This window comes from Cuculus canorus, chromosome 10 (assembly GCF_017976375.1).
Source record: "Cuculus canorus isolate bCucCan1 chromosome 10, bCucCan1.pri, whole genome shotgun sequence".
Lineage (NCBI taxonomy): Eukaryota > Metazoa > Chordata > Aves > Cuculiformes > Cuculidae > Cuculus > Cuculus canorus.
The window spans coordinates 19,463,722-19,477,271 of NC_071410.1; the positions used below are offsets into that span (position 1 = coordinate 19,463,722).

Sequence of the window (13,550 nt, forward strand, 5' to 3'; positions counted from 1 at the left end):
AGTTGCCAAGTTAGGTGGACCAAGGAACCCATCTGACTGAAGATTACTGCCATTAAAAACCAGAACAGTTATTTCTCCGCTGCCTGGGCTTTCTGCTCCAACTTGCCTATTCTGCCTATGCTTATGCCAGCACAGGGAAGAGGTAGGTGTGAGTAAGCAGGTGTATGCGTCGGCCCTCCTGGCAGCAGCTGGGACTGGTAATCACCTCGGGTATTTATGTAATTATGGCCTAAGTTGCTCTGCATCCTTGGGAAAGTCACTTTGCTACTGTGTGTCCCCAACTTCTCATCCGTAAAATCAAGATTATAGCATTCCCACATTTTTGCAAGGCATTTTAAGATCCATAGATAAAAGGCTTTAGATTACTGAAAAGTTCTCATTGAGTTTGGTCAGAGCATATGCTATTGGCTTGGACTGGGAAGACCTTTAGCAACACAAATGGGTTTTATTTTAAGTGTCAGGCATGAAGGATTGTTAATGTTCTGCTTTATCTCCGTTTTATCCATGTTTCGGGGTTTTTTGTTGGTTTTTTTTTACTTTCCTAATGTGAGTCATAACTTGTTTAATGCCATATCTTAAGGATGAATCTTTGGGATCAAAAGTACTTTTGGGATGAGTCAGTATCAGAGTATACAGAAGAGAGAGAGAGAACCATCAGTTACTGATTCTATCTTCATAAGTTTCAGTTTTCTTCCTGCCACAAAAAAAATGTCTAGGAGCTACAAAATGCGTTTCTATGAAAAGGATAATAGGAGAAGGAGCTGCTTGATACCTGGGCAGTGTGACTGAAAGTTCTGCCCTTCTGTGGGTTTTTTTTTTTACGTATACCCATATGACACTATAGAAAAAGTAACTGCAGTCTCAAACTTTGATCTGCTGTGCATCACTATGCTGAAGTGTGAAACCAGAATTAGGTACAGTTGCATTCTACTCTGCTTGATTAATAATTGACCATTATAAATACTTTCTTTTAAATGCTGTTAGCTTAATTAGGTCTTCCTCCCCATTGCTTTGCATAAGGTTCTAAGTTTAATATAAGAAGAAAAGCTGTTTTGTTTGAGTGGCTTGATGCTGGAGCTGTAACATCTGTTGAGCTATTAAAGGAAAGAATCCACACTAGAGAGGAAGAAAGTCACTGAAACTTTAAGCAGATTGGGATTATAAATGCTTGGTGTTGCTGAGTCTGCCTCTGACCTTGTTTTTTTACATGAGTAACTTCCATTCCTGGTGTCAGGTGCACCCTTGCGTGCTGTTCTACACCCTGTTATGTGCTGTATATTTCAGACTGCTGTGGGATGAGCATTGCTCTTTGGGACCTACTCATGCATGAGTTATGTACTTCAGAAAATTATCCCTTGGAAAAATAAGATAATTAAATGAATGCAGCCAGTGTTCTAGAATTTAAGCTTTGGGGAAGATAAACAATGCTGGCCAAAGAAGCTAGTTCTGTTGCAGTCTGCCATACGCTGAACTTGAGTGGGAGTTGTGCATTTCTTTCATTTTGTGTTGCCGTTTGGAAGATATCTGTTTTCTGGGGACAGTATTGCTAATAAAATGATGCATCTTGTTAGTCATTCTCAGTTTTTTTTTCCCTTTACATAGGGTCACCCTGGACAAGCTGGACCTAGAGGTCTGCCTGGCCTCGATGGTTGCAACGGTACCATTGGGAGTCCTGGTGTTTCTGGATCAGATGGGTTTCCTGGCCTACCCGGACTGCCTGTACGTCCCAACTCGAATATGGTGTTTTGTGGTCACTAAGCCAGGATTTACTTTTCATGCTGTTGATAGAAAAGTAACTCCCAAGTACTTAGGAAGAACTCTAAGAACCCTAAGTTTATTAGCAGTTAGAGCTCAGTATAATTTTATTGAAATTCCACTCTGAGAATAAAGTTAAGATCCTGTGAATTCAGTATGCTCCTGCACCAAGTTATACCACTGTCATAGCTGCGTTCAAGCTAACTCAGCAGAAACCATGATAGTTTTTAAGAACCATGAAGTGTCACACACCTTCCACCTGGCACATTTCAAGTTAGTGGATGCTGATTCAGGAAAAGATGTTATCACGTCTTCAAGTCTATGCATGAACTATTGGATGCTTTCATGCAGGTCTTAGGGTAGGTAGCCAAAAGCTTCAGTCACACTGATGCTCTCTTAGATCTTTGGGGAATCATAGTCTTTTATAAAAGTATGTGGTTGGTTTTGAACTGTAAGCGAAAAATATTTGACTTGATATTTGACAAATATTAGAATATTTGTTCACATTCAAAGACTGATCTTGGAAACACAAGGTATGGCTAATCATACATGTAATAGAACTCTTTTGCACATATACGTGGAGAAGAGGAAGAAAATACAGCTGGTGGATATAATTAATGCCATTTCTTTCGGCGTTTTCTAAAATGTGCTAAGACATCTTTACACGCAATCCAGACTTGAAATTCATATGATGTTGAAAAATACTGAAGGAATAAGATCAAATTAAAGTGCTGCTTTCTAAAGTAACTGATTTACTCATACTTGCTGCTCAAATTTCTGATTTGTAATGTTTGTAGGATTACATTTTCGGCAAGGAAAGCTGCTTTGATTAGCCAACCCCTCTCAGACTGGCAATTAAATTAAATCACCCCAGATAAATTGGATGGGATGATCAAGACTAAAATACATAGGGTGAATCTAGAATTATAATGGCAGCTTTTTAAGAAGATTTGTTCACTCTGCCCATCCAGTTCCAAATCCCCTGCCGTGGGCAGGGACCCCTCCCGCTGGATCCGGTTGCTCAAAGCTTCATCCAGCACTTCCAGGGAGAGGCCACCCACAACTTCTCTGGGCAACCTCTTCCAGTGTCTCACCATCCTCATAGTAAAGAATTTCTTTCTACTATCTAGTCTAAATCCCCCTTCTTTAAGCTTAAAACCATTACTCCTTGTCTTATCCGCGCACTCCCTGATAAAAAGCCCCTCCCCAGCTTTCCTGGAGCCCTTTTCAGTATGGAAGGCGGCTCTAAGGTTTCCCTGGAGCCTTCTCTTGACTCGCTCCAACAGGTCCGTGTCTGTCTTATGCTTGGGGCCCTAGAGCTTCCCTTAACCTGCTAGCCACACTTCTTTTGATGCAGCCCAGGATATGATTGGTTTTCTGGGCTGTGAGTGCACATTACTGTCTCGTATTCAGTTTTTCATCTACCGATACCCCTAAGTCCGTCTCCTCCAGGCTGCTCTCAATCTCCTCATCACCGAGTCCAAATACACGTTTGGGATTGCCCCTAGTCAGGTCCAGGATCTTGTTGAACTTCATGAGGTTTGCATAGGCTCAGCTCTCAAGCCTGTCAAGGTCCCTCTGCATGGCATTGAAACGTGTATGAATAGGAGTGTTACACCATGTCAAACAGATTCAAATAAGATCTTAAAAGTTGTCAAAGGCCTAAAATAAAAGGGAAATCTGAGATAAACAGGAAAATACCAGAGAAAATATTTGAAGAACCTTGTTTTTCTAAAGTCCCAGGAAGTCTTAGTTCTTGTAATACCACAGCTTCTTCGATATAGCTGAAGTGGTACTTCTGCAGTTTACTGGAGCCAGGAATTTGTCTTGTTCATTATGCTGAAAATTAATTCTTCCAAAACTAAATCAGTAATCAGTATTTTTTCAGATTTTTTTTTTTACTTTTTTTTTTCTTTAAATCAGGGTCGTCCTGGCCCAAAAGGCCTTAAAGGAGAACCTGTTTTTGCTCAAGGCAGTCTTAAAGGAATGAAGGTAAGACTTGTCATCACATGGGAGAAAATGCAAAAAGAGAAATACATTGATGTCTTACAGGTTGTAGGGCTTGATTCTGTAGGTTAGATTGTTCATGATGTTAGACATGGATATCCTGGATATGTCTGAATGGGAAGAAGACTTACGACTTCATTAATTACAACACAGAATACTCTCAGAACTTGGAACTGCTTGGTCTTTGCAGAGATCTTGTTCTAGCAAGCTAGCACCATTGGTGGTGTCAAACCATGGATGAGAGGAAATTTTTATAAGCTTCTGACTTATCTGAGGTAGCAGATGTGTTTCTAGATGCAGATGTAGCAAAGGAGGGATCCTTCACCTGCACTCAGAACTTTCCTGTGACTGACATCTTTGCCTGTGCCAGGTCTGTTGAAATAACAGCTCAGGAAACTTGCACGTGCATATTAAAATTCCTAAGGTGAGATCCCAGCTGCCTCCCGGTGGTTTTTGTGCTGGGGAGGTGCTAGTAAGTGCTCAGTCGTATTCTGAGTTTAAATAGATGAATATCTTATCCTACTCATGGTATTCTGTCCTTTGCCGCTCTGCAGGCAGGATTTTACTTTATTTTGAAAGGACCTCACCCTGAAATGTCTATAATCCTGTCTGTAGGTTTGTTTCCTGTACAGAAAACACAAACTGTGGATAAACAATTTCAGTTCATCATTCAGAAGAATGAATAGGATCTTGTATATACTCATGTAGGACATTTAGTTCTTCGTTGATTGGAAACAAAAACCCATCAACTTACCATGAGTTTGATTTTTGTCAGGAGTGTGAGGTTTGAGAAAAATCTGCAAAAGATTCAGTACCTCCTGTGGTACTGAATTTAGCAATATTTAGCAGCCTTATTCTTCACTAAATATTGAAAATATTAAGAAACTTAATTCTGTCATGTCAGACGCCTCAGATTGACTTTGTTGGTCAAAGTTACTGACTGTTCTGAAATTCTACCCACATTATATACACTGATAAGTCAGTAAAAGTTAAATAGATCTTTATTTATTTACTTCAGTATTTATGGGAAATACAGATAATTTTATGTAAAAATGATATGCTTTTTCATATTTTATAGTGGGTTTGTAATGAAAGTTTTTATAGTATGTTTATAGAGTATTTTTACAATTAATACACCTTCTTTCATGCCACTTCACTTTCTCTTGTTACCCATAAATAAAATGTTTGTAATTTCTCTGGAGATTTGGAATCTCTTCATTATCCAGTTCATTTATCTCCATTATCCAGTGGAAGCACAGGTGTCAAAATATTTTCTCATTTACACATGTTCTAATATTAACTAACAGCAGATATTTCTATTTATACAAAACTTAACATTCCTTATAGTTTATTGCAGTGATGTCATATTATTTTTACTTGTGTGTTTGTAATTTTTAGGGAGAAAATGGTCTTCCTGGATTGGATGGAATTTCTGTAAGTTATTTAATTTGGCAAATAATGATTTTAAAGAATATTAAATAGTTAATCTTTTCTTATTGGTCCTCAAGGACACTTTTCACATTAGTGGACCATGTACTTACACGCGTGATACCAATAGTATGAGCAATTTTAGCTTTGTAATGGTATGAGTGGATCCACAATGAAGTAGAGGAAGTCGGATTTTTGCTTTTCTGTTTTTCCTTTTTCAAATCAAACTCCCTTCTACCCTTGAACTCTGTAACTGTGATTTTCAAAATATCTAGTAATTGATAGCAATATGTATGGATTTGTAATATCTAGTAATATAATATGGATTGCTGTAGTTTTTAAATTGGCATACTTAATTAGGGTTTATTACTTAATCTTTCCTGAGCCTCCCTTTGTCTTCTGTTGAGGATTGATGGGGGAAGTGAAACGCATTCTATATTTGCCTTATGTTCTTCTTACAGGGTCCAAAAGGTTTCCCAGGTCCAATAGGTCCTGCAGGCCCTATAGGATTGCCAGGTTTGCAGGTAAGAGACCTCAGCTCTCACACTCATAGACAGAACAGTTCGAAATATTGGTAGTTTTCCCTCATTGTCTGTATTTGTGTCATGGCAATGAGCAGAAATGTGTGTGCGTCTAAAAGGACTGAGCACAGCTGACTTATAGGATACTTGAACTTAGATAGTTTAATCTAATCACAAGAGAAGAGGGTCCTCTCTGGGGCAATGTTCAGAGCAGCAGTCATCAGTGAGGGCTCCAGCAAAGACGTAGAGGGCTGTCTGCTTCCTCTTCTCCGGACTAGAGGGAATATGCTGACCTCTGCACATTTGGAGCCTTTGTCATCATGAAATATGCTAAAGAGCTGTTTTTTCAAGATACTACAAGAGAACTTCCATTGGGCAGTGGTAGAAATGAACTGCGTTTGTTGTGTTCAAGCTGGTTTGCTCTGAAGTAACCGTAGTGCCAAAGGGCTATGCTGTCTGTTATAGATGTGAAGACTTGAAAATCATATGTATCAGTTACTTTTGCTTTGGGGGCAAGAAATTAAAGTTCAGGTACCACTGCAGATCCCAGCATTGCTCCAATTGGGTTCATCCTAATTAATTCAAAAGAAATAAAATCTTGATCTTGTTCACATGTAGGGTCCGATGGGTCCCCCAGGGCCTCCAGGTCCAAAAGTAAGTACCTACCTTTCCTATCTTCTTTCTGCCCACTATTGTTGGCTTTTCTAGTGGTGCCGTAGGCCTAGATGATAGTGATGCTGCTGCTGCTGTTTTATTATTCATTTATCATTGGTTTTTTTCCTCTCCTAGGGAAACATGGGATTAGGCTTTCAAGGAGAGAAAGGAGAAAAGGTAGGTAAAACTTGTTCTATTATGCGAAGAGCATGAAACTAGTGTTCCATCATAGCTTGATCCTCTAGAAAGAGGCTAGGTTCTGCCATTTTCTACTTTTCCATTTCTTTTCTTCTCTTGGACTGATTGACAGTCCAAGTATATAGTATTTAAAGTATTGGATTGACAGTCCAAATGCTAAGAAATCCTGCTGATTCCTTGTCTGGTGGTACACAAAAAAAGGCGGGAACTTTTCTGGATGAGGAGGGCGAGTTTTCAGTTCAGTGCAGTATTTTCATGTCGATCAAGATATGAGGTCCTTAGACATCTTCTGGATGTCTGCTTTTCAATTTCTTTGGACCCTCATCTCTTGTATTGAATTGTTTTACTGACTTCATTCTTTTTTACTTTCTTTGGGTCAACTGCTGTGTAATTTATAGTCTCACTATCCTAAATGGATGTTTGGCGGCACGTGTGAGTTTTTACACCAGCATAATGGGGCTTCTCAGAGTTCTCAATCTGAGACTTGACTCTGATGCTGTTAAAATTATTTCTAAGAGTTTCTAATATTTTCTTGTCTTCATTTCTTTCATGTTTGTACCCAATTTTTTTCTGGAGTGTTTTGCTTTTGATTCAAGAGCTCAGCATTATGTTTCTTGATGTGTTTTATATCCACAACTCTTCTGAAACAGATTTGATGCATTTCATTCATCTTAATTTTCAATCTGATCCTTTGACTTCCATAACCAAACTCCTGTGCCTGCATTCAGGCGCACAGTTGCTGTGTATTTGGAATATAATTAGAGTGGATTTTTTCTAATTTGCAAGGCATTTCCATAGGAAATCAATCATGTTTAGCCTAGGTTAATAGCTTCGTCTTTTATCAACAGGGCGATGTCGGGCTGCCTGGCCCTCCAGGTCCCCCACCATCCACTGGAATACTGGAATTCATGGGATTTCCAAAAGGGAAGCAAGGAGAAAAGGTCTGTAAAATCAATATACAACCCCTCCCCTTCCCCATGCACCTTTTTTCAAGGCTGATTGAAATTACCGGACAGTGATGACTATTGTATTTCCAAATCAAAATAATGTTCTGTACTAGTTTATTGCCAGGTATCTATTGAATAGAAATATTCTTAGCTCAGACTGTTGTGGAGCACTGGAGAATGCATACCTCTCAGAAGGAGAAATCTATTTAAAGGTTTTCATCATTAATCCTAAAAACAAATAAGCTGTAATGTACTTCTGTTGGACCTGTGAAATTGCATCAACCAAAGCAAAAAAACCCAAAACCTTTCAGAAAAACAAATAAAAACTCCAGCTCTTACTTCGGCTGTGGTGCACACTGCTCTGTAATAATGAGATACCTCTCCTTTACTTTGCTGTTCTGGCATTTACTGAGACACCTGTTTAGCTCATCACTGATTTGAGAAAAGCCGCCTGGATCTTGACTTAAGGATTCTCTGCAGGCATGAAATTTAGGCATACTGAATTAATCTGGGACCTATATAGGCTGGTTTGGGAGCCCAGTCTGAGCTTGCCTAAGCCCCTGTGTGAGTCACGAGGGATACTGTCTTACTTGGTAGAGTTACATTAGCATGAGGTGAGATTCAAACAAATGCCATTCCTTTTGGCTCAATGTTGAATTGTAAGCAGCATTGTGAAAACATTATGCTGTCTCTTTGTGTGTTATTTTCCTGCTTTCCATGAAGTACTGTACTGCACATGTTCCGGTTCCCTAGATGGTGATGTGAAATGCTTCTATTTTGACGTCTAGCAGTGGAGGACAGTAGAACCATTCCCAAGCAGTAGTCTTTGAAGCCGTGGGAAGCGGTCACAGACAATCTGTTGCAGGAACCAGCACTGCGCTGAGAGATGCTGTATCTGGCACATGATGACACAAATTAAGTATACTTGCTAACAAACAAATTACAAGGCCTTGCTTTAGGAGTCAGGTTGGGGAAAGTCTTGCTTTCACAGGCACAGTCATTTATTATGTTTACCTCTTCCTCTTGTCAGGGTGAGCCAGGCCCTCAAGGATTCCCTGGAGAAAAAGGATTGCCTGGCCTGCCGGTAAGGATGGAGGAGAGTTTTCAATATATGCCTAATATAGGTTAAATGGTTCTCTGAATAGCTCACAGGGTGTCTACAGGAGTTTCTAGGCACCAGACTATTTTGAAAAACAGATTAAAAAGTCCACAAGACTTTGGAGAGAGTTTTTAGTCCTGGAGATACAAAGATAATCCTGTTTTACTGTAGACGTAACAGTCATCATTTCAGTACATGTAATATGCTGTTTGCAGACACACCCCTTACATGGCCACTTGATGGCAGTGCTTCTTGATGTCCCACAGAGAGGTAGGCATATTGAAAAGGAAAAAAAATATCCTTTTTTTTCCCTTTAATTATTTCTAAACACGTTTTTTGTTATTTTATTTTGAAGTTGTAAAGTACGTGCAGATCTCTCTGTCTGTCTCTGTGTACCCATTTTTAAAATGGGCTGTTTAACATTAGCACTCAAACTCTGGAATGTGTAGCACCTTCCCTGTATGAATCAAGAACAACAATTTATCCCTGGATTCTAGAGAGCTATTTCTCAGCTTATAACCTTTTGTAAACACAGGTTATTTTCATAAGTGTATGGAATAAATATTTTGTGGAACTTCTGACAGTAAGATAAATTGTTTGCCAGTTTCTTCAGTGTGCAGATGTTCTTGGTAGAAAGGCATGCAAGAAGTCTAAACGTGAAGCACAGTTTGTTATCAGCCTTTCTGGACATACTCCTTTATGTACATGTTTAGCTTGATGCATTGAAGCTGGCCCATTGAACGTATGTGTGGAGTTAACCGCAACCGTACGATATTTCAAGATTGAAGCCTGAAATTTGCTTAAACACTGTAACTCTTGCTGAAATTAAATTCTGGTGTTCTGTCTCTGGATTTGATACTTCTTGCTAACTGAGGAAACCACCAACCATTTCCAAAAGCTGAGCTTGAAAAATCCTAGTTTTGTGTCATTCTTAGGATTTAGAAATCCAAAAGGATGCTTTGGGTAGTCCCTTGAGCTGCTGTTGAGAAACAAGATTTGAAGTAATTTCTAAACATAGAATACAATACAGGATAGCACTGGCAGGGGGGGTACTTGCATTTCCTGCTGAGAGATGTGCCATGGTTTAAATGGGTGGAAGTCATGGGGAATGAAGAAGTTAATGTACTGCACGTACTGCCAAGTCTGGTTGACACAGGTTTTCTTTCTGGGGCAAAAGAGTCCTAGCAGAAGCAGTCAGTTCCCTTTGTCTCTCTCTGTTGTTGTTAATATAAATAGATGGGTTTGTACTTATTTTTTCTTAAGGCTGTGCTAAGAAAACAGATCTCCAACCAGATCACAGATTTAATGTTGACGTTTTTCCTCAGGGCTTGGGAGGTGTTGGAGAGAAAGGAGAAAAAGGTGTGCCTGGCTTACCGGGTGGCAGGGTAGGTAACTTTACAGAGTCCTAAAATTCTTGTTCTCAAACACATAGAATGGGCTTTTCATCAACAGAACCATTCGCAAAACATGTAGGAATCTTAGACATAGGGCTGGGTTCCATAGTAGCCAGCACCACATAACAACAGAACAAATGGATAGTTCTTATCTCAGTAAAGTCTCAGATAAAAGGTGAGATGAAAGAGTTATACATACAAGCAGTCCAAGAAAATCACACGGAAGTGTTTAGTGGAGGTCTTGATACTGCAGGGTCTGTGTTTTTCCAATTTTTTTTGAAAGCTTCACAGAAAAGGAAGCTTGCAGGAGGTCCAAATGAAGATGATAATAAAGAGGCCTTGCAGGGGCTTTAGGGAGTTCTTAACCAGTGCCAGAACCAGCCATGAGAGAACAGACAGATTTTTGGGGAAGGTATGAGCAAGCTGGCAGTAGGTGTTGGTCAGTGAACGTGGGACCTAACATCATGCTCAATCACACACCAGCCACAGATTCTTCGAACACCATGACCTTGCAGAGGTGTGCTTATACACAACAGGAAGACCAAGGCATTCTGCTCTAAGTGCAGAATAAATTGTGAAGAATAAATTGTCTTGATTTCATTAAATTTTGTGGTTTTACAATTGCAAACTACCTACCTAACTTCCTAGTAAGTTGAGACACCATGACTTGTTTACTTGAACTGCCTATTAGAAAGACAATGACTGAAGAAGGTAAGACTGCTTTTGTCAGTTATTCTGCTGAATTCTATCAATTATGATCATTAATATTTGGGAGATATGGTAAAACAGTGGTAGCTTCTTTTGAAAGTCTTACCTTTGCATTCAGTGGTGCTGAGATATTTGGAGCCTCATGAAGTGAGACCAGACTGGGATGGAGCCTCTGAAAGTTAATGTTTTTTCCTGTTCTAGGGTCTTGTGGGGCTAGATGGATCTGATGGGATTCCAGGAAGAAAGGTGAAATTTCTTACTCATTTTTTTACTGTACTTACAAGCAGAGAAGCCATCTAACTGCTTTAGATCTACTGATTTCCCTGTCTAGTGGCTGCAAGTTCTCTAATGGATGAATATACCTGTCTTGTAAAACTAGTGAGAGCTAATTAGACAGTTTGGGTAAAATTCTAGATCCATTTAACTAGCCTCTCTTTCTTCTGCAAATGTTCGATAGGACAATTAATTGGGTTTATGATTCAAATCCGGGCTCTGCAGATGTCTCAGCTAACAACAAATAATGCCACTGTCTTATTCTCTTACTCTGTGATGATGTTCCCCTGTGTGATTTCACAGGGTCATCCAGGTGTTCCAGGCTATCCAGGGCTGGATGGAGTTGAAGGCATGAAGGTAACTTCTCGCATAAAAATAGCAAAGCATTGCTTTTTTAAAAGATATTTACATGAATAAATAAGTGTTATTATCCCAACCAATTCTTTTCTTCTGTATAGCTGTGGTTTTTTATATGTTTCAGTTTCTCATTTACTTTATCCTTAAAGAGAAAAATGAGTGGTTGCTGAACTATGAACACTTGAATATTTAATACTTTTACAATGTTCATTCGTGTAACTTCCTGACTTACAGCCGTAGATGTTGTCTTTCTGGTCTCCTTTATCCTTATGCCAATGCCATATTTGCTGGACAACTGAGGCAGAGTTAGATGGAAGTAAGTGCATGTTAACCAAGTCTATCTGAAGTCATAGATCACAGATCTACAAGTATTGACCAGCCTAAAAAGAATGTGCTCAATTTCCCATGCTGGAAATAGGCAACGTTTTCTGGATACCTCACAGCTTGAGCAGTTAGTTATCTGGAAACTGAGTGGAAAGTGATTGGATAGTAGTTTGTGGTGAAAAATACTTATCTGCTACCAAGATTGGTATGTGGTTGTCAAAGTGCAAGTGGTGAGGGGCTTTTCTGTGCAGAGCACAGGAAAGAAGTAGTCGCATAGGTTCGTGCACAGAGGGGCATTACTGGAAGAAGGAATGAAGTGGGCACTGCCTTGGCTCACTCCACTCTGTGGTGTTTATATTATAAATATGATGGCATTTGGACAACAGGCAGCTTTGCCATTTGATATTTCAAAGACTATTTGATACTGTGTTAGTGAGATGAGAGAATGATATCGCAGTTTATCCCAACTTACTTGTTCTACGTGGGTGATTTTACGGAGGAATCCATTTTCCTGGAAGCTTGCATTACTGAAATCTAGGATCCCAAGGCTGGAGTGATGAATGCTTTTAAAAATGGGTATGTTCATAGCAGCTCTCTTGCTTTTACCACAAGGTGAACAAATATGATCTACCTGATATTGGTCAATATACTGGGAGGATAACTGATCTCCAGTGCACATACTATAATACATGTCCGTGCTTCCTACTGAGCTTACAGAATGCCTTCAGAGGCAAGCTAGATAGTAGAAAGCTCTTCATCTGAAGCAGCCATCAGTTTCATCAGACAGGAATTAGGAAAGTCAGGAGAGCAGATGACCGTGAGTAGCAGAACAAAGTGATTTCTTCACCAAGACAAAAAAGGATGGTTAGTCAATGAATGACCAAAGACGTTGCTCCCATGATACAGTCTATTTCCTGACAAGCAGTCTTCCCCTCCGTCACTCATCTGAATCTGGTATGAATCTGTTTTCTTCTACAGGGTGAATTAGGTGACATTGGTCCCCCAGGCCCTCCTATCGTTATTGACAGGGAAGGTGTGGTCATTTCAGGTATCTGTTTCCATTTTGGTTTGAAACTCTTCTAAAGCACTTTTTTTCATCCAACTTCCCTTCTTACTACATCTTACCTCTTTTCCACATTATATATTGGGTCTAACCCATCCTTTGTTATTTATCCTTCCCTTTCTGTATTGTCAGCAGAGAGATACATTTGGTCCCATGTTTATAACTTCAGAGTTTAAGATAAACCTTTCATCCCCACATTGCAGAATTATGTGTTTCAAGGAAAAATGAAGTTTAGTGCCTGGGAGGCTGCCTGTGTGTGACCACGGGGAAGGGCTGTGTGTCTGCCTTCAGTGTACTAAGGAAAAATTACTTCCATTGCTTTGAAATGAGTACTCTGAATATCATTCTACTATTATTAGTTATTCAGTGTGGTAAGAATATTGTTGAGAAAATGAGCTTAATTAATGTTGCAGCTGAATGAGACCTGGATGGGAACTGTCTCTGAAGCTGTAAAGGTAAGGGGACAAATCATATGTTCTCTACTATTCTCCCTCCTTCACACGCAGTCAAGTGTGAAACAGCCTCTAACGGGTCAAGAGGATTTTTTTGCCATTATTCTTAACTTTGACTGTCAGTCTTACTGCTAACAGCTTTGCAGCCTTGGCTGTCAATGAGATCGGTGGCCACCAGGGTAGCTGGCTGAACAGAGTCTTTCAGCAGAAGGTCTCATGAAGCTTTCCTCCTTGTTTTTCTGTATTTGTCTAATAGGTGCCCCGGGTGACCCCGGGAACCCAGGAATGCCTGGTCCTCCAGGAGACGAAGGAATCAGTGGCTTACCAGGCCTTACAGGAGCTCCAGGGTTTCCAGGCCTGGAAAGAGGTA

At 39.8% G+C, this 13,550-nt stretch overlaps 1 protein-coding gene across 2 annotated transcripts in view; it reads left to right on the plus strand.

Moving 5' to 3' along the window:
• The window catches only part of COL4A6 (collagen type IV alpha 6 chain), a 133,082-nt gene that overhangs the window by 87,310 nt on the left and 32,222 nt on the right, over positions 1-13,550 (plus strand). For both annotated transcript variants that reach the window (XM_054075522.1, XM_054075523.1), the window contains 13 exons: positions 1,603-1,719; positions 3,679-3,747; positions 5,161-5,196; positions 5,652-5,714; positions 6,330-6,365; positions 6,501-6,542; positions 7,412-7,504; positions 8,541-8,594; positions 9,935-9,994; positions 10,913-10,957; positions 11,288-11,341; positions 12,644-12,713; positions 13,437-13,547. In XM_054075522.1, the coding sequence (XP_053931497.1) occupies positions 1,603-1,719; positions 3,679-3,747; positions 5,161-5,196; positions 5,652-5,714; positions 6,330-6,365; positions 6,501-6,542; positions 7,412-7,504; positions 8,541-8,594; positions 9,935-9,994; positions 10,913-10,957; positions 11,288-11,341; positions 12,644-12,713; positions 13,437-13,547 (850 nt within the window). The remainder of the gene's footprint in view (positions 1-1,602; positions 1,720-3,678; positions 3,748-5,160; positions 5,197-5,651; positions 5,715-6,329; positions 6,366-6,500; positions 6,543-7,411; positions 7,505-8,540; positions 8,595-9,934; positions 9,995-10,912; positions 10,958-11,287; positions 11,342-12,643; positions 12,714-13,436; positions 13,548-13,550) is intronic.